Below are 21653 nucleotides of genomic sequence, written 5' to 3'. Positions count from 1 at the left end.
GTCCCTCAACTGAAAGGTTGAGGGTTCGATCCCCAGCTCCTGCAGCAATATGTCCGATTTGTCCTTGGGCAAGACACTTAACCCGAATTGCAGCTGTGTCGTATGAATGTGTATGAATGGGATTAGTTACTTCTGATGGTCTCACTACATGGCAACCATTGCCATCAGTGTGTGAATGTGTAGGTGTGACCTGTGGTGTAAAAGTGCTTTGAGCAGTCAGAAGACTAGAAAAGTCCATTTACCATTTAACATCTCTTATTTGCATCTCCCTCTCCAAGCCCATCAAAGGAGCAGCAGATGGCTCCTCAACATGAGTCTGGTTCTGCTCGAGCTTTCTCCCCATTAAAAGTTTTTCATTTGCCACTGCTACTTTGCTAAATTTGAATTTGAATTTATCTAATAAAAAATAGTCCCTTGAGATGTATCATCTAATTTTCAAGGGGGGGGGGGTCCTAACACAAACAAATGTACACACACAAGCATACAAAGCAACATTACTTAACAGACATACATACAAATACATACAGCTCTCTCTCAACCTCTCCCACCACACTAAACTTAGGTTGAAGTTAATTAAGGTAAAGCAATGGTGAGTTCTATATGGACACCGAGAGTTATGTACAGTATTGAGGGGCTTCAGGTAAGTGTCTGAGGTGTTCTGGTAAACAATATCGGCATAATCGAGGATGGGTAATATCAACAGAAATTACTTGAAATGAAAAAACAGTTAACTGAGCGGTGCAATTTGCCCAGACAGCCATAGATTGTAAATGTTGCTTCATGGTGGATTAATGTTGGATCTTTGTAAGTAATATAATGAACAGTATAGTCAAGACCTGCTCGTTTTCTAGTGTTGTGAGATAACGTGTTCTGAATTGGCGCTATACACCAAGATTGATTTATTGATAAAGATTGATTTTGGCGCCCCTTGAGGACAAAGTATTTCCTATGGAAAAATCCGATCCTGCTTTCTTTAATCGATCAAGTATCACTCATTAAGAATCTTTGCCCAGGAAATGTAAATAAAAGACTGTTTCTTTTAGTGCTGTTAATGACATCATCTGACACCTACCATTCCACATTGGTTTGAATTGAAAACGCCAGGATAGAAACTTAAGAGGAGGACATACTGGCTGCTGCCTTGTTGACTGAGAAGCCAGCACTTCAACATAGCATGTTACCTTAAAGTCTGATGATATAGAAAGGTCATTTATTGATTCAATTTAGTAGATATCCTACATATTACTCCATTAAGCTACTTTGAGGAACTTTTGTTTTGTGCTGGTGTGCAAACACTGTGGGCAAAGTGGTACTTCTTGTCTCTCAGTTTATGTGCATACATATGTTTTCTGATGAAAGATTTTCTTTTACTCTGCTTAGGTAAAACTCTCATGGTCATTGCAGGGTCACAAGTCAAAAAAAAAAAAAAAAAGGTTTGCTTATGGAAGTATCTTGTTCCTTATGGTCTCATTTTCATGCACATATAGACATTATCTTCAATCTGTTGCAGTTGAAAGCTTCTGACTTTATGTAAATGTAACGATGACAACACAAAAGGCATATCAGATTGTTAATTTGAAAAGGTTACCAAAATAAAAGTCACAAAGCTTCCTTTCTGCAGAGTGTTGAACGAAGAGCGATGATCGATCAGTAAAATTGAGAAGTGCCCGTCAAAACAACTATGTTTTTAAAAAACAATGTTAGCAATCCTTCCAATGAGTCAGAGGTCTTCAGTCACACAGTTCCTCTGGACCTTGAAGTCAGCAGATAAAAAAGTGCTGTTCCGATGAGTTAAGACTATGAAAATACTTTAAGTTTTTCTACTTTTAAAGTTGGTTTTAAAGTTCATTTAAGAGCTGATAGTCAACTCAATTTGTGGAATAGAAGAAAACGAATCACAGAATATTGTGAAATTTGTAGATTTTACATTTTTCTTACAAGAAAATCAAACATTTGCTGCTTTCATCGTCTTCATTGTGAGGATTCTTCGCTTTTTTGTCATTTTTTTAAATGAAAATTCTTTAAAGTTTGAACTATTGCCTCAATAAAAATGTCAATTTGAAAATTTCAATTTGGGCTCTAGGAAACTGTACTGCCAACTTGTACAACTTATTGAAATTTTAAAAATCATACTAGTCTTCAAGAAAACAATCAAATGGCACAGCCATACATGTCCATTGTCCATGCTTTTATCTTCAGTCGACTTGAGTACTGTAACAGTGTCTTTACAGGTCTGCCTAAAACATCAGTCAGACAACTGCAGCTGATCCTGCTAGAGTCCTCACCAAGACCTTTACGCTGGCTCCCAGTCTGTCAGAGAATAGATTTTAAATTTCTGCTGCTGGTTTATAAAGCGCTGAATGGTTTAGGGCCAAAATACATTAGCGACCTTCTGATTATCTATGAGGCATCCAGATCGCTCAGGTCGTCTGGAACAGGTCTGCTCTCTGTCTCCATTCAGAACCAAACATGGAGAAGCAGCGTTCAGCTTCTATACTCCTTATATCTGGAAAAAACTGCAGGTCTGCTGAAACTCTTCGAGTTATTTTAAATTGAGGTTGAAGACTCACCTGTTTTCAGCTGCCTTTCATCAAACAATTTCACAATTTATCTGAGAGATTTTAGACTATAACTGTAACTTTTACTCATTTTTTCAAAACTCTTTTTATATTTTATTTTTCTTATATTATTTCAATTTATTCAATTTCAATGAATTATTATAAAAAATCTGATTCTGTGGTATATATTCATTACTATGTACATTAACTGTTCTCAGAGGAAAATTTGGTCCCTGGAAAACTTAAAGATTAAAGTGTTACGCGAGAAGTTATGGTGGGGGGTCCGCAACAGTGAAACCGTAACTCTCCTGGTAGCTTTTTAGTTCCAAACATTGTTCCAGGGACCCATTTTTTCTTTAAGTAAAGTTTGTGTATTCAGTTCAGAAAATATAGCATAGAATTGTTTTACTTCTCCAACTTTCAAATTTCACCACCAAAACTCCATAGTGCACCTTCAATGATTTAAATTGTTCCTGTGATTATTTATTGCCTATTTTTTTTTTTTTTTTTTTTTTTAATGTTTCTGTTTCCATTTGTCTAGTGCTTTTTGTTAAGGTATTTGAATTGCCTTCTTGCTGAAATGTGCTGTACAAATAAAATAGCCTTGCCTACAGTGGATTCTTTCATTGCAGTGTTGAAGAAGAAACCTGATCTTCGTGTTTGGAAACCACTTTGACTGTTAGTGTTGATGAACGAGGAGTTCAACAAAGCAGATATCCACTTTTTGATGTGTCACCTCTCACCCAGACAGAATTATATAATTGGCCAACCTGTTTTCGAATGTCTGCCCTTAATTTAATTTTAAAGTCAATGCTCTGAGCTCGACTTTATCCTTTACCTTTTGGCTCTGTCTGCACGAGCTCGGAGTGACATGGCCTTCTGTTCCTATGAACGTCTTTTCATAAGCAGATTTACGGAGCAAAAAAAGTGTAAACAGAAGGAAGATGCTGCCAGTAGATGAGATGAGAAACATACAGCTGTAATTTCTCACCGTTGGCTGCTCAGCTGCTAAAGGACGTTGCTGGATCAACGATGCCTCCTTATCAGTGCTGGGAGAGAGAGACCCAATATGTATAAACTGCTATTATATCTTCTGTTTCATATGCAAATCAAGTGGTCACATGTGCAGATCGGTTTCATACCAAAAAAGATAGCCTCTAGCTCTGACACCGACCCCTTGAACAAGTTAAATGGACTGCATCGATGGAAAGATGAAGGAAGAGAACCGATACTTTTAGAAGTAAAGATGACTCATGTGAGTCACGCTGACATACCACTGGACTGTCTGGTTTTTAGGCTGTTCACACAGTTAAAGCACGAGATAATTATTGTTTTGCATATCTTTCCGTCAGGCAAATATACTAAGGAACACATGAAAGGGATGAGGAGCGATCTGCAAGCAGCCATCTCTTCCCCGACACCCTGCACACACTCCCCGCTCGACACCAGCAGCTCCGTCAGCGCTGCTGCTGTGCGCAGCCCTCTGCTCGTAAAGCACAGATTTATGAGGGAAATTAACATATCATTAACATACCACAGGCTCTCTTAAAAGAAGGTTATTTATAATTAGGTGACATCAGAGACACTGGCTTGCATGGTGCTGGAGACGGAGAGGGGAAAGAGGAAGTTGCCACCACTGGAGGCCCCAGAGAAGACTTTCTTTTTTTTTTTTTCCTGTTTTGTTGAAAAGAAGAAACTGGGACGCCAAACCTGTTGTTTCCTTTGTGCAATGTGTTGGGGAGACATGTGGGGTTTTTGCTGTCCTATTTCTCGCCATCAATAACTACATACTGGCCTGCTTCTGTTGGGCCTGAATGGCCTGTGAAGCCCCCCCCCACTGTTTACATGGTTTGTGTTTCTGTTGCTTTCTAAGTGATGTGTGTATTTGCAGATGAGTGAGAGGAGCAATTACATGTGCCCTTCTTTCAGGGGTTGGAATGTACACTCACCGAACAACATACACATGCTCTTTAACAGTAAGACAGAACATATAATACTTAATCTAAAAGCTAAACCCAGTAACTTTGTACTTGTTGTCATGGCAACAGGTGGCTGCATCGATGTATGGACCTCAGGGAAGGAAGCCTGCTACTTTTTTTTTTTTGTATTTTCTTTAGCCACTGAAAGCAGCCAGTGAAACGAGATACTACCGAGTTTATGTTGTTGGGAGACGCAATATGAAATGTCAATCTGGGACAGCAGTTGTTTTGAACAGACTTTATTGGCAGCACCAGCCTCAACATGTCTGACATGAAAAGCTGATTGACTTTTTTTTTCATTTTATCAACATCAGATGTTTTGGGTTCTCTAACCATACAGGCGCATGAATCATTTTATTTATATTGACAGTTTCTGAAAATAAAGACACAAGATATCAGCGCTATAAACTATGATTATGTGTCACTTTTTTGGATTAGTCCTGATGGTTTGTGTCCTGTCCTGTGTCCACCAGAGTTAACTGCGTTCCCGTTGCAAGTCGGAAAAGCAACATGGACGCCTCCAGGGGTACCTTTGTTTTGTTAGCTAATGCCAGAAGATAACACACTAGGTGATAGTTTCTGACTGAAAATAGCATGACAGAACCTCCACAGAGAGAAAGACGACTGAGCTGCTAATAAACACAGTTACAGCTTTAACATCCCTGTTGATGCACGGAGCAGTCGATTTGAAATCGGGCTAATGAAGATTCTCAGAGTTTCCGAGTCAGTATTCCGACTTCGGGGGGCGTTCCTGATGACGCATCACACCGGCAACTCAGAATTTCCAACTTCAGAGATCAACTGGAATGCAGCAATATATAAAAAACGTGTCCCCAGTTAAACTTTATTATCGACGTTATTTCTTCATTTTTGAACCTTTTTATCTTTTTTTCCAACTTAAACAACACCGACCTTGTTGGAAATATCCGGTCCTGAAATCTGCCACAATATGTTCCTGATTCCCAGAGGTGGTTGACTTCATTTTAATGAATCCACAGTGATCATGCGTGTGAGATAAAACGCAACAAGCAGAGCAGAAGTGGTGATAAATTTGTCTGAGAGCACACACTCAATCTGTTCATTGGTTACGAGGACGGGCAGCTGTGTGAGGACGAAAGCAATCGCTTCGATTTGACAGCCGCAGTCAGGATTGTAAGGATTGACTGTTTGCAAACAAAAGTTTACAAGAACCCACATAAATATTATCTCTTCGCTTCTCTGTTACTCTGCCCGCACTGAAGCATCTCACCTCATTATGTAACAGTTATGGAAACATCTGTGCCGTAAATCCTCACCCAAATATAGAAAAAAAAAAAAAAAAACAAGATAGATGTTCCTGACTGTGACAGCTAGCCCCTGCTCATTCTCTAGACAGAAGATATATGATAGCAAACTTGTTTTTTTTTTTTGTACCGTCAGGAGGAAGAGCTACGGCAGAGTGGAGAGGCCAAATATCAACACCTGAACGAAGACCTGCACGTGCTCATCGAGGTGTTCGCACCGCCGGCTGAGGCTTACGCCAGGATGGGTCACGCTCTGGAGGAGATCAAGAAGTTCCTCATACCAGTAAGTTTTCTTCTTTCCGTACACACACACACACACACACACACACACACACACACACACACACACACACACACACACACACACACACACACACACACACACACACACACACACACACACACACACACACACACACACACATTTTCTCTCTGCCTTGCCTTTTCCTCCTCCTGAATCTCTGCTCAGCTGCTCTTTGGCCCCGGCAAACTCATTTCCAGCCTGTCCACAGTGAAACCAGTGAGTAACAGCAGAGACAACCTGCTCTTTCACACACTCTCTTTGTCTGTTACTCGCGCTATAAATTCTCTCAGGGCAGTCAGAGCGTGTGTGTGTGGAAAGCATCTGATTCAGTGTGTGTGATCCTCGGTGGGAAGTCGTGGGTATAACAAAATAAAAAAAAGCGCAGGAGGGAATCTCTGCACGGGCCAAACCCTCGTTGGCAGCAGCATGCAGCATGGAGCTTATTTACTCTTCCTCCATTCATTATGTATGATATCTCCAGCGCTTAGAGATATGATGATTTACATCTTAGCATTAATTATGAGCCGACCCCTTCCCCCAACTACCCCCATGTCTGTTTTCCCACTGCTGCCATAAAACATATTTATTGATTAAACAGACACATGACAATAATATCAATCATTTTGAGATAAGAGACGTCTTTCCAAGCTAATTATGTGTTTTAATTTAGCGACAAAAAAAAAAACAACTGTGTGAGAAGATAAAGGCAAAACGGGGTCTCGAGGATTTATCAGCGGGAGATCTGGAATGTTTTGCTGCCTCAGGAACGGCGGTCACGGCAGCACTGTAAAGTACATTAATTAGATATTCCCGGAGCTGTAGCCCTGGAGATAAAGGGAGAAATTTAATACAGTGTAATTGAAAGCGAGTCTATTGCTGTCTGCGTGTGTGTGCCCACGCTAACACGCTGCCTCTCTGTGTGCAGGATTACAATGATGAGATCAGACAGGCCCAGCTGCAGGAGCTCACGTACCTGAACGGCGGCTCCGAGGACGCCAAGGTGCCATCGGTGAGGGGTAAGGCAGCCGCCCGTGGAAGAGGGACACCTGTTCCAGGGCCTCCCAGGTAACCTTCTTACAAGTGTGTGTGTGAAAGAGTGTGTATAGGATTTTGTGTTTGCACTTTAGTTCAGCTTGGGAATTGGTATTATTTACAGTTAAGGGGCTGCTTGGAAGGCTTTGTGGACGTGTACAGTATCCTTTTGCATTATGGTGTCATTTAGAATAACAGCGCATTAAAGACTGCCTCTGTCTGGTGCAATAACAGCAGAATAAGAGAAAGAGGTGGATGTCACTTTATATTTTCCACATTCTAAGCTTTATTTCTTGGTAGAGGGCTCTGTGTTCTGAGTTCAAATGCTGAAACAATTACAGCCTTGCTAAATTTGTCTGAACAAATGTCGCTTCAGTTCTCAGTGTGGTACAGAAGTGCATGTATTCACTAAGGCAGCTGCTCATTACTGAGTCAGGATCCTGGACTGATCCTGGGACTGCTGTCGTGACACATGCTGGGAGTGAAAAGAGAGTGCATCCAGAGGAGGGGGGGGTTTCAAAAAACACATTTAAAACATTTACTTTGACTGAAGTTGTACTTTTTGTGAGAGAAAAAAAACAAGGTTTTATTCCTCATTACGTTATGATAAAACATGCTCTTACCACCTCTAATATTAATGCAACAGAAGTGGAACGGACTTGAAATTAAAAACAGATTTATTAAGTAATACAGTGGTTACCGTGCAGGCATACTGAGGTAAACCATTTCTAAGCTCGGTGTCTTGTGAAAAACAGAACAGTGCTGTTGCATCATACTGTGATTTGTTTTGTTGTTTTGTTTCTATTGGTGACAAAACATGACAGAGCAGTGACATTAAAGATAAACCAAAAGAAATTCAACAAAAGCTGCACAGTGACACGTTTGACAGTAAAAACAAAAAGGTTTGCAGTCATGAGTGAATGTTGAAGATTAGTTTGGTAGTGCAGATACTTTGGAGAGAGAATAATATACAATTATAGTCACACAAAGGAGAGAGGAGAATGAGGAGGAACTGGATAAAAGAGTGGTAAAATAAAAAAGGCACAAATAGTTGATTTCATTTGTGTGAAGAATGAGGGTATCGCATATGTCAATCAATCTTTATTTGTGTAGCACCAATTCATAACAAATGTCATCTCAAGATCTTTACAAAAAGAGCAGGTATAGGCCGTACTCTCTGTTTGTGCTATTTACAAAGACCAAACAATAAGCCAACAGGAGTACAGCACTAAGCAACATTTAGCAAAGTTACAATGGCAGCGATAAACTTCCTTTAAGATGAAGAAAACAACCAGACGACCAGAGTGAAATGATGTAACCAAACAAAAGCTTCACACTGTGTGATAGGTTAACAATCCTGTGCTTGTATTAAATCCATGTATTTGCATTCCTGACCATTGTAAGGATTTATTTGTTTTTAATAATTTTGTCGTGTTTAGTTATAATGACACAAAATACAAAAAATGGGTGGTTTGCAGCCATTTTTGTCTCAAGACTTCATCTAGTGTCAGAGTGTTAAGTGCTGTTAATCAGACACATAATCTTTATTAATGTTATTATGTCATCAGCATGTGATTAATCCAGTGGCTCTGGATCAAACTGCTTTAAATAGATGATTATTCGTTCGTGCAAGGATGGAGCCTCTTAGGCAAAGACTTATTTTGGTGAATCTAAGTGTTTGTTGTTTGTAACTTGTGCCATCAATTACCCAAACACTAGTCCTCTGTGTGCTGAAACAGCTCACACTGGGCATTTAGGGAGGAAATGTCCTCAACAGAAAGACAAACGTGATGGTAAACTGTGCCTGGTAGTACCCAGTGATGCAACGTCTGGTGTCCATAAACATTAGCAAAGCAAAGCCACATTTGCATAACAGCCTTTATATGCAAATCATCCCTGGTAGATGCTCGCCTCCCTCACTATCCCTGCGAACCCACGCTAATTCCAGCTCCTCTGAGACCTCATAAGACTACAAATAAAAACACTCACGGCCATTAGAAGAGTTTTTCCCACGTACACACACACACACACACACACACACACACTGCGTCGATGCTGTGCTTAAAAATGAGGAAATCCAACACAAATGAAAAGAGTTGTGTTGTTTGGTCTTTGTGTTTGGAAGAGAAAAACAGTCTTCTTTCATCAGATTTGGAGATAAACAAGGTCACTGAGATTGTGTGTTTGTATTGCTCTGAGTCACAGTTTATTTAAATTACACTGTAATTAGAATTTACCATGCCTAATGTGAGTGTGATAAGACAGAGGTCCTGCAGGCTCCTGAACAGGAAGCCCGTGCAGATTCTTACACTTTCACACTTGCATAATGTGTTAATCATACGGATGCTCTGGATAGTGACATTGCTCTCCTCATATATTTTATTTGCTTTTTATTACTGGAGTTTTTGCAGGAATATAAATCCTGCTTTGAAGGAGGACCTTACTCTTAGTACTTGAGTGTTTTTTTTATTTTTTTATGTGTTATGGCTTGAAGGCGGTCTACTTTCAATCAAGTAAACATCCTCCACTGTCCCCGTTAGTCAGAAAACTACAGAGATTATTCCTTTTTTTTTTTTTTTTATCTCCTCCTGCCCTAAATCTGTGATGTTCCACCAACATGCTGCGTGGCTGAAATGGGATGCATTGAAAAGAAAATGACCCAGAGAGCAACCTTTGTGGTTTTTCTGCTGCTGCTTCAGATCAGTTAACTGCTTTTAACAGAAAGCTCAGCCGCAGTAAGGAGCTCAGGCAACATGTTACCAAACCACAAGGTCAGACTGCCTTTGATTTCCAACACAGCAGCTTGACTTTTTCTTCCATTTTGATAACAGTACTGGTTAGACTCTGGGCTCTGTGTTAATTCAGCTGGATGACATCAGTGACATTTATGGATCTGTATCAGCAGCTTTTTGTTTGTTTTTGTTCAATCTTGGTTCGTGCGTTTGTCCTTTAAGCAAAAGAAAGAGAGCTTCTTTTATTAAAATGTTCCTGTTGAACAGATGTGTTGTCAAGATTTAAGGTATTTAAATGTGTCTATTTGCAATCGCAAATGTGAAACAAAAGTTACCTTCTTTTAGTAAGTGACTCAGTTGCTCAGTCTTGGTTAAATACATTTTGTTTCTAAGGGCCTAAGTCCACTACGCAACAAATAGCATTTTCAGCCTACATTGCAAAAACACCCTCAGCTTAAGATGTTTTGTGTCACTGCCTTTCACATTTGAACTCTCTCAGGTGAAAGTAGTAACATTGCCATGCCAGTCAATCAATCAATCAATTCATCAATCATTAGACACTTTAGAAAGAGTATTTGGGATAATATCCAGGAAGGATTTCTCCGTTATATTCCTCGCGTTCCTGTTGTCCACACTTCCTTGCCGCTGAGGTGGAGGTCGGAGCAGGCCGTGCATGAATGAGGACGGCAGTGGCTGTGGGGACGACACAGTACAATAGTGGTGGCTGGTCGTCAGGCGGTGGTTGGGACGACACACTCTTAATGTTGGTGGCTGGGCTTAATAAAAAAGGGGCGGGAGTTCTGATATCAGCTTTGTCGACAACAACGGCTAAAGACCAATTAACCTGACAAGTCTTTTTGAGGGTATAGTTTCTGGATCTACAACTGCTGATGCCAGGAGATGATTCCTTTACATTCTTTTTAGGTTTGTCTACGGTTATATTTCTTTGAATGAAAGCAAATATCAAGCATACGGAGCGATTGAAAACAGACTTCATGGTCACTGCCGGGGAAAGTGGAAGTGCTGCTAGCCAACTGCTGTGCCTTGAGAAGCGCTCTGAAACTGAGGTTAACAAAAGTCGTTACTGAACATCCCATAGCAGTGTTACTATATGTCTCCATAAAAATAAGCTGACAGCAAGATAAAGCTGGGAAACAAGGCCAGTCTGAATGCCTGAAAACTGCTCCGTTTGCAGTGAGTTTGCTTCAAAAATAATACAGACATGTTATATAATTGCTAATATACAGAGTGCAAAATCTGGACTGATAATGAACCATCTTAAAGCCTCTCTATTTGTTGAATGATTGATTGGTTGTTTTGGCCAGTGTTTGCCATCTTTTCATTTAGTTCTTGTTAATCTTCCAGTCTTTCACTGCTGATTCTGCCCTTTATGTGCTTGTACATTATTCTCTACAGAAAAAATCTCATTCTGATCCTCTGATTTCTCACAGGCTAATGTTCTACACACATTACAGACTCATTTGTGGTATCAGGTATCCTCATTGCACCAGGAAATACAACAACTCATCATCAATAGTAAATCATAAACACCCTAAAAATGAGGTATATTAGAATGTGAGGAGAACAAATAACAGCTGTAGAGTGCCAGTGGAGAACGTAAACGCCCTTGAGCAAGGCACCTAACCCCCCCACCAGCTCAGGAGCGCCCACTGTGGGCAGCCCCCTCACTCTGAAACCTCTCCATTAGTGCATGTCCATAGGATCCTGTTTGTGCATGTGCATGTGTGTGTATTTCGGCCTATGTTTGTGTAGCATGTTAACTAGACCGTGTAAAAACGAATTTCCCCTCGTGGGATCAATAAAGTATACATTATTATTATTATTATTATTGATGTTGTGCAAAGCTTGCAAATCTTTTAAATCGGCGTATCTCCACAAAAAATTACAGTATGTATGTATACCCTCATTGGTATTAGAGAGGTATGTGATATCAGCAGGAGGGATTCATAGTTAGAAATATTTGGTCTTCTCAGGGGAGGCCTGGTGTGCTAATGAAGATCATGTGGAGTCATTCATTTTACATTGACTGTTTTTATAACCAAGTTCAAGGAGTTTGGAGTATGGTTCATCCAAACATGAGTAAATGAGAAAGTCATGCTTGCTCTAGTCTAGTACGTGCCTTTTCACAGTAAGGTCACAAAGAGCTCCACAAAATATTACCAAGCTAACAATAACAACAATGAAACTCATTGACGATGAACTATAAAGACAGAAACACTACAACTGTTACATCACAAAAATGTCATCCAAATGACAGGTGGTCGAAAGCCAAACATGAGTGTTCAGTACGCTCATTAAAAACATCAGTAACTGCAGAGCTTTCAAAGTGTCAGAGCCACGTCATGGTCATCATCTGTTTTCAATCGGACACGAAGGGCCAATGAGAAGATCTCGGCCGGCTATCTTGAAGCTATTGGAGAGAAAAAGGGAATGGGTATAATGCGACTTGACCTGCTGGGCCTAGTTAGCGACCGTAAAGCAGCTTTTTGTAGACGGTCGAGGGAGGGAAGCCAGGAAAATGCAAGAGCATCTCTAGCTCAGATTTTGAGACAACGGATTTCAATTTAGCAGTGTTTCTTTTTTAAGATTAATTTTGGGGGCCTTTTATGCCTTTATTTTAGAGATGGGAATGTGGACAGTGTCAGATACTGGGGGTAAAGAGAGCGGGGAACGAAATGAATGAAAGGAGCCACAGCTCTGACTTGAACCCGGGCCGTCCGCTCTTGAGGACTTTAGCACTGTGTACACTAAGATGTTTACTAAGTAAAGAAACAACACTTAATAATTATTTAATATGTTGATCAAAACGATTCTAAGATTTTATAGATTTGATTTTGTCATTCCTTTTATTTAAGCTAAACTCAAAATTCAAACCTGATAACTATTCATGCACAAGTGTATTTTTGTCTGATTTCTTCGGAGTCTGAATGCAAAACTTAACTTAAAGACTGAACATTTAAAACACATAGGGAAACGGGCAACAGCGCCTTTTCCTTACAACACAGGAAAGCAGCTCAGCAACAAGACATGTTGTGGAATCGACGTGACTCACTTTCTCTCGACTAGAGAAACTTGCCCTCCACCCTCACTGTTCCGCTGTCTCCACCTACACATGTAACCTGCAGCTGAATGTATCAAATTCATAGCTACGTTTGCAGCAAGTCACCCTTGCTGTGAAGGAAATCAGTTATAGGAGTGGAAGTGCATGAGACAAACTGACATACATAATAAATAATAGCATGTCACCATGAAGACATGGAATGCAAGAGGATGAATCCTTCTTGTGATAACATTTGTTCGTGCTTTTACATCATATTAGCGTATTGATTAAAAATACGTTTTGTATGATACATGATTCATCCCAACTCTGCACACATCATTTTTTACCTCCAATTATTAAGATTTCAAACCATTCTCCCCCAACAACATACACACAAGTGTTCAGCTCTTTCATCTAAACCTGGCCGAATGTTTGTGCCTTGTTCCAGGACTCGAGGAGGAGTCCCTCCCCTGCATGCAGCAGTTCCCCGGGGAGCAGCACCCAGAGGAGCCCCGCCCAGCCGGGCTCCATCTTCCAGAGGGAGGGGGGTTCAGAGAGCCAGAGGCACACCTCCAACCGCCGGATACAGACCAGCTCCTCCCATAGTTCAGGACACATATGGAGAATACGTGAGTACAAACAAAATGCATCCATAAAGGTGTCAAGTCAGAACAAGTCAGCAACAAGACCACACACATTCACAGAAAGGAATTGTCTCCATAATAGGACTTTAACTCCCCATTTATTTGCTGATACATTTTTAAAAACATTTTCTAATTTTCTCTGAATTTATATTCAAGGTCCCAGTTATCACTGGAGCAGAATATCAGTGAGTTGTTATTGCACCTCCACATTGATTTCAAACAATGAGAGCTGTGAGGGTCATTTGCATTCTTGTATTGTAAAATAACCTGAAGTTGGTTGTATTGGTTTAGCTGCTTTATTCACCACACACTAACTTTGTCATTATATGTGACTCCATGCTTGTGACATTGAACAATATTGTATATGGTTCCATTGTCCTTGTCCCAAAAAAAAAAACAAATTCCCTCTGAGAGTCGTAAAAAAATCACAAGTTTCATATTCTTAAAGTGGGTATGATATTTAGTTACTTTAACCACATACCCCCCCCATCACTGAGCTCAAAAACAACTGAGTTCCCTACAACTGTGGAAGATGGATAAGAACCAAATAACTGATACGTTTTCTTTGGAAACACAACAGCCCTTGATTGTTGTCTGTAAACAAATGGTGCACAAGAACTGCTCATAGTGAATTGACAATGTTAAAGAGAAGCGCAAATATGTCAACTTAAATTTTCCACATTAGTTATAGTTGACTGCTGACACACGAAGTAGGTTTTTGAGGGTTGTTAGTGTCTCTTTTTTGTCCCAATGAGGATGCACTGCACTGTATCAAACTGCTATGGACAGCAACATTTCTGATTTACAGGGAGCACAAATAGAATTAGATAATGTCTCTGAAAGGAGAATTAGAGATGAATAACTCAAAACCCAAACTTTTTACATGAGAGGGTCCATGAACTGTTTCCCCAGGACACATTTCCACTGCAGATATTGATCATATCAAAATAAAAGAACAAGCCACCAGGGCAGTATGGGACACTGTAAGGGAGTCACTGGCCTTTATGTCAATGTATCAACAAAAAGAAGCAAGCATGCACACACAATACTGAAAAAAGCACAGATTTTTGACACTTGGGGTGGGGTCCCCATTTATTTTTAATTATCACCCCATACTAACACTCAAGTGTAGAAATATTGAGATCAATTGTTTTGTGCAATGAAGAATTTTTGCAGTCTTTCCTTGTTTTTGTTGCTTTTTTATTGCCCTGCACATATGGGATGTGCATCTTCCAATACGACAATTTAGCAATATGTGTGGCTATCTTTGCCTTAGACTTTGGTTAAATTAGCCTTTTAAAGCACACAGAGTATAGCTGCTTTGGATATCAGTCTTTATGAGTGTACCTTGAACATTGCTATGTGAGGTGTAAGCATAGTATGCATTTGTTATTCACCATAATTCTTATTTGGTACTGCATACCTGCACAGTCTTATGGGAGCTGGCTGTAATATCAACAGCTACCAGAGGTGAATATATTAGGCTTAGAGTCAGAGCCTTTGTGCATTTGCCAGGAGAGTCCCGCCGCACTGTCAAGGCAACTTCCCCAGAGACCCCGGCATCAACATTGCATATTTAGCAGATAGAAGGAGGAGAGGAGGTGGCCTGCGTTGGAAAATTGCCCCAGCAGCCCATACCTAACCACATCTGACAGGTTTATTCAGAGGTTGCAATTCAAATGTGTGGAGGTCGTGGGGAATGGCTCCGCGACCAGCTGTTTCCCATCATTGTCACAGTTGTAACTGCATCCCTAACACCTGCACCTGTGTATGTGGGTGCAGACAAAGGAGCCCCAACATCTGCCAGATGATAAATCTAACAACATCACAACATATTAGAGGTAGAATGTGTTTGACTCTATATTATCTGAATAGATCACTTTCCCAGGACAAGCGTTCTCCATCGGGCGCTGACAAATAGGCCCTTGTATTCATCAATGAAATGACAAAGAGGTTTCATGTTCACATTTGTGGCCTCCATTTGTCTCTGCTTTATATCCAGTCATATGCGTGTTCCCTCCACGCTCATTTTTTCTGCTCGACATCGCCATGGGCCAAAACATTTGTTCAGCTGGAGGCGTTTTCTTCCCCTCTTCTTGTTCTGACAAACAGCACCAGACCTAGGCTACCTCTCAGTGATCTTGTCACTAAGACACATGGGTGTACATTATCTTTGTCTGGATGGGTTTTTGGTTTGCACAATCCACTCATGGTTAAACTTTTATTCAAGCATTAAATGACTGAGAATCCAATTGTTTCCAAACTAAATCACAGAGATGCTATTATCCTCTGATCCCACCTTGGCAGCCCCATCAGTCTTCAATGGTTGCAGCCAAATCTCATTTCATGTAAATCATCAAGTGTATTGTGATCTCCATCCTACCTGCTGCTAATCCCATTGGAGAAGAATTACACTGGATGTAATTCGCATTTCACAAATGAGGCTGCATGTCATCTTTGTGTGCAGTTACATCATTGCCAATATTTAAAAAAAATCCCACAGAGGCCAATCAAAGTCCCTGAGCTCCACCTCTATTGCCTTAACCTAAAGCCTCTATGTACTTGCAACAGCATGTGTTGTATTCACACAGAAGCTTTATTCCTTTAGGTGAGCGGACCATGAAATGTGAAATGCACATGGGCTGCTGGTGTTTATGTTAAATCCTCTGGACACGGTAATCTTTTCTGAGCCTTGTGGGTCCTCGCTGAGCATTTAAAATAAACTCTTCCCCTCAGGCTCTTCTCTGCTTGTCCAGTCCTGCTGAGAGCCAGGCATTGTTAATTGAATCATGTTCTCTATGGCGCCGTCCTTGTAACCGTTTTTTTTTTTTTTTTTAATCTAAATAGTATAATATAGTGAGGAAAATATATTTCAGATACAATCATAAAGATAAGATTAATATCTACTCTCATGGGACAAAACTAGTTATGTGTTTCATCCCTTATACATGTGAATCTTCTGAAAATCCCAGCAGAAGTTTAAGTATTTAAATAATCATCTTTGCAATTCTGATAAGTAAGGTATTATTTTTAATGTGAGCATTTTAGCATACTAACATTAGTGATATGTTAAAGTGCAACTTCCTACTTCCTATCCTACTTGACACTTAGATTAGGGTCTAGCAAAGCGCCTGATGTCCAGATGTCAAATGACCAGTCCAGATGTCATTCCCACACCCTGACAGACAGTTTGCACCATCAGAGAGATGGTGCTTTCTCTAATCCACACAACATACACACAAACACAAACACACACACACATGTAACATAAAGGTACATCTATTGGCCTCAAGCATATTTAGCAGTTCCAACAACAATCATATCCACATATCTTTATACTGACTGCTCAATGTTTCTTGTGTAGAGAATATTGACGAGCTAGATTTCAGCAGCAAAATAAGTAAAGCAAAGATTTATGGCCTGATTTGCATTGATGGTAGGCAGACAGATGGTCTTTTACATTTGTTCATGATTGTGTGTTTTAAATTTAATCTGGGATTGAAAGTGCCTCATGCATTAAAAGATACAGGGTCTCTTTAAGTGTGTAAATTATCTTTTGCTTTCTGCTGTGGAGGGATCCCTACAGTGGATATAGTTGCACACCACAGTCATTCATATCGGGCATGTCTGTGCTCAGTGTCTATGAGTGCAAAACAGAAGGCGTGAAGTCAAATGAACCGGATTCTGACACGAACCTGCCGCTTTCACGTGAACGTCTAAATTCCACATGACAAACACTGCACAACATCCAGGCTCATCTGGCTGATGTGTGGTATGGGAGATGACGCTCTGATTGTTTTAATTGTCTTTTATGCAAAACGCCACAGGACTAACCAACTATCAATTAAGAGACTTGACACAATAGATGTGTACCTTGCACTTTACATTGCACCCAGATTATGTGCGCTTTAATTTTCTGCAAGGGCCTAAAATGCACCGGCACCATGCATGCATGCATGCACTATGAACTAAGGACTCTTCCTCATTTAAATGATACAAATACACTAGTCAGCCATGCTGTGTACAGCTTGTATTTTCTAGTTTCTTCCCACAGTCCAAAGACATGCTGTGTCTGATAACTCCTCAACACCCTCAGGTTGGAATGTGGGTGTTAATGATCATCTATGTGTTGGCCCAGTGAGAGACTGCTGACCTGTCCTGATAACACTCTGCCTCTTTTCAAAGGAGATCTTCAAAAGGTCCCAGACCCTTATTCAGAGGATAAATGAAAACATATTGTTGCATTATAGTTAGTGATATTGGATTTCATATTAAAGCTAAGCTGTTTGCAAGAAAGAGTATGGCATGAGTTTCCTTGATACACAGCTGAGACAGCTGTCTCAAAAGGCAAGAAACCGAAGGAGGTAAAGAAATAACAGTAAGGAAAAGTAAGACATTTGTCAAGTGTAACACAGGGTAGTGATACTTCAACTTGATGCATGGGCCAACTTTTTTGGCATCCTCAATCTGATCGTTTTGAGTTGTATTTCTACCCTTGCAGCAGAAAAGTTTCAACAAATGCAAGCCCCTTTTTTATTTTTTATTTTTTAGCTTACTGGAATATGCCGTCAGGAGGAGCTGAATAAATGACACCCAGCTTTGTGAAATTTTAAGACTAAGACAGACGACCGGGGGGTTACAAATGCTTGGTTATTTGTTTTTCTTAAGGCAATAACACGGGGTGTTATTTTGCTTTTATAGTTAAAAAGTTAAGAGCAATGTGTGGCACAGCTGTGCGGAGGCGCAACATTTATCTTTGAACAGATGGTATCCTAGTCAAGCCGCCTGAGAACAGGGCTTTACATCTTCTTTTGATTTGCTTAATTTTATCGCTTTGTTGTTTGTCTCTCTGACACCTTTTGGGTCTCAGCACAGACCGAGCAGCATGTGCAATTTCGACAAAGTTCATAATGTGAGGACAATTTGTCGGTAAACTCATTTGGATTTAGTACAGGGAACAAATCCAGTGGCTGAAAAGCTTGCTCTGGGTGTAAGTGGCATCCTATCTTTTACAGTAGTATTGTAGAGCACAGTGGAGCGGCTGTGATACCGCTGTCGTAACATGCAGTGCCAGGCCCTCTGTTAGTCCTCAGTGGCCTCTGAGGCCGGTCCTTATCTTTTAACAACACGCCTCTCAGCCATCCGCTGGCATACAAATGAAAGACTCACTTAGGGGCTGCTCTCACTCGCTCCTCACTCTGTCTCTCCTCCCCCATCCAACCTCTCGCTGTCACAGTAATCCTGTTTAGTGATGGAAATGCTGCTCTGATGCAGAATTGTGCTCTTCAAGATATTTTGAGTAAATTGTGTATCAATTTAAAAGACATCAGATATAACAACGACTTCAATCACACTATTGTCACTGCTTTCCATTTTAAACATGTTTTCTTTGTGTCAGACTCTGAAGAAAATAATCATTTTAAATGTGTCAACGTGATTTATAAACAGGGCATGTTTCTCCTCTCAGCTCGCTTGTAACTCAATTATGGAGTAGCTGCTCTAATAAATGGCAATAACATGCCATTGTTAAACTTTAATGCCATCCTTAATACCAGGCAGTGCTGTCCAATGTGAGTGGACAGCACCTATATAGAGTCACCATTCAGTCCAGTGGAGGACTCAGTCAAGAGTAATGATAACTGGCTTGTGTTGAAAACTAATCAGGGCATCTAGTACCTGCTCTTCTAACACTGAGAAGGACCTGCATCACCTACACTGCATCACCTACACTGCTCTGTGTCCAATGGTACCAAACTGTATATGACAAGGTTGTGTTTGTAGTGCGGTGGAGTAAAAAGGAGAGCCAGACCGATAAACCGCCCAACCTATACCAGTAACCATCGCTAACAGCTATTTTTTTTATCTTGGATATGTGCCAACAAAAGTAAGTTTACAGTTTCAGTTTATTATTTATTGTTATGTAGTTTTATTTATCATTGTTAATTACTAAGTCAAATGTAGAGTTGCAGTGCACTGTTGTTTTTCTGGCAAATAAAAGCTTTTGTTCAACTGTAAAAAGAAAAAAAAAAACTAGTCCAAATATAAATCTTTTTCGCAAGTGTTTGATAACAGCATTTAAGGGATCAATGTATATCTAAATCAATCGATCTCTAAAGATTGAACATCTATATAAGAAAGATATCGGCCAATATATTGGTATCGACATTTTTCTCTCCCTAATATCGGTATCAGCCAGTGGTGTAGTGGTGCCTAAAGAAGTGGGTAAACTCTTAATTTTTCCCCAAAATGTTTTTTTTTAAGTGGCTCATCCAGCAGAGGATAAACAGCCTTCGTTATGAACAGTGACATGTAAGACTACTCCTACATATTTAGTTTGTGTGTACTAGCCAATTAGAGATGGAATAAGGAGAGTCAGCCCTTCACTGTCAGGGAAAAAAAATTGCAGCATACATCTAAATACTGTCAATCAATCAATGGTGTAAATCAGAGGATTTAGACTCTAAGGAGACTGCAAAATAAATTGGTATACCTGTGAATACCCTGCACTACACCACTGGTATCGGCTCCGAAAATCTCATATCGGTCAAGCCCTAGAGTAAAGTCCGCTCTGTAGAGTATTTGTCCGCAGTAGTTTTACACAAACCATAAGACAACGCCATGTGGGCTAACTCTTCTTCTATCCTGTCTGGAAATAAATTGCCCTAAATTGTGATGTCAGTTGGTCTGTGTCAACCACAGATGGATATTTTCAAAAAGGAATAGATACCTCTAAACTTCATTACCTTTTCTATATATATTTTCTATGATACTATCTTTAAATCCAATTAAAAAAATATATGGAATAATGGTGTTCATGCTCCCAAGAGGATCCATTCAATTCAACATCCAGCCCCAATTTCATGCAAGAATACTCAAATGTTCAATTTAAACATCAAATTGCCTTTCTATCACTGAGAAAATTCACGCTCCTCAGAGGATAACCTTTTTTAAATTTAATCACCTTTTCTTGTTACTGAGACATGATCTTCTGTTGGTCCCAGGCCTGGTGGAAGATGTGCTAAAACTGATGTGTGTAAGTTTTGAATTTCCAGCTTCTGTTTTTTGAATGCATCAGCACCTCTAAGAACCAACGGACAGAGTTCTACACTTGGCCATTTGGACAGCCTCTGTGCAGGATGTACAAAATAACCCCTGTTGGCATTTTGATCCCTAGCTCCTCCTGTCCACATGTCAAAGTGTCCTCCAGCAGGACGTTGAAGCCCAGTTGCTCCTGATGGTCAGCTCAGTGCCATGCATGGTAGTTTCCCATCACTGCTGTGTGGCTGATGAAACCAAACTTTCTATCTAATGATTTTCATCTGAGCAAATTGACTATTAATAGCTGATCAATTTAAAAAAAGATAAAACATCTCTTTACATTAAGGATTGTTTAACTTCCTTGTATTTAAAACATACAGACAAATAGAAGCAACATGTTTATGATGTCAAGGGAAACATTTTAAATTCTCGTGTTTTAGAGCACATCATGTTTTGTTCAAATATGAATACGATGCTCTGAAAAAAAAAAAACACACATTATCATTTCCTACACAGGAATAATTAAAGTCTATCAGGCCAAATTTTAAAGCATTTTAAATGTTAAAACGGATATTTCCTTGGGTCTGGATGGTGGTGCAGTGGTTAGTGCTGTTGCTTCACAGCAAGGAGGTTCCTTGTTCGATTCCCTGTCGGACAGGGCCTCTCTCTGTGGAGTTTGAATGTTCTCCCCGTGCATGCATGGGTTATCTCTTCCCACACTCCAAAGACATGCTCGTTAGGTTATTTGGTTGATTTTGATTGCCGTCGTAGGTGTGAATGTGAGTGTGGCTGGTTGTCTGTCTCTATATGTCAGCCCTGTGATTGACTGGTGAACGTTCCTGGGTGTACACCGCCTCTCGCCCAGTGACAGCTGGGATCAGCTCCAGCCCCATCGCGACCCCAAACGGGAACAAGTGGTATGGATAATGGATGGATATTTACTTTGTTTTAAATTTGGTGAATTTAAAGTTATTGATATTGGAAGCTTTTAGGACCATGACAAAGGGTTTGGCACTGAACTT

At 40.2% G+C, this 21653-nt stretch overlaps 1 protein-coding gene across 3 annotated transcripts in view; it reads left to right on the top strand.

Moving 5' to 3' along the window:
- Positions 1 to 21653, top strand: part of khdrbs3 (KH domain containing, RNA binding, signal transduction associated 3) — a 126051-nt gene that overhangs the window by 70958 nt on the left and 33440 nt on the right. For all 3 annotated transcript variants that reach the window (XM_065948302.1, XM_065948301.1, XM_020644121.3), the window contains 3 exons: positions 5957 to 6103; positions 7050 to 7189; positions 13398 to 13578. In XM_065948302.1, the coding sequence (XP_065804374.1) occupies positions 5957 to 6103; positions 7050 to 7189; positions 13398 to 13578 (468 nt within the window). The remainder of the gene's footprint in view (positions 1 to 5956; positions 6104 to 7049; positions 7190 to 13397; positions 13579 to 21653) is intronic.

This window comes from Labrus bergylta, chromosome 19, assembly GCF_963930695.1.
Source record: "Labrus bergylta chromosome 19, fLabBer1.1, whole genome shotgun sequence".
In the NCBI taxonomy this organism is placed as follows: domain Eukaryota; kingdom Metazoa; phylum Chordata; class Actinopteri; order Labriformes; family Labridae; genus Labrus; species Labrus bergylta.
Note: the sequence above shows the minus strand (reverse complement) of the source record. Positions and strands in the feature narration are given on the sequence as shown.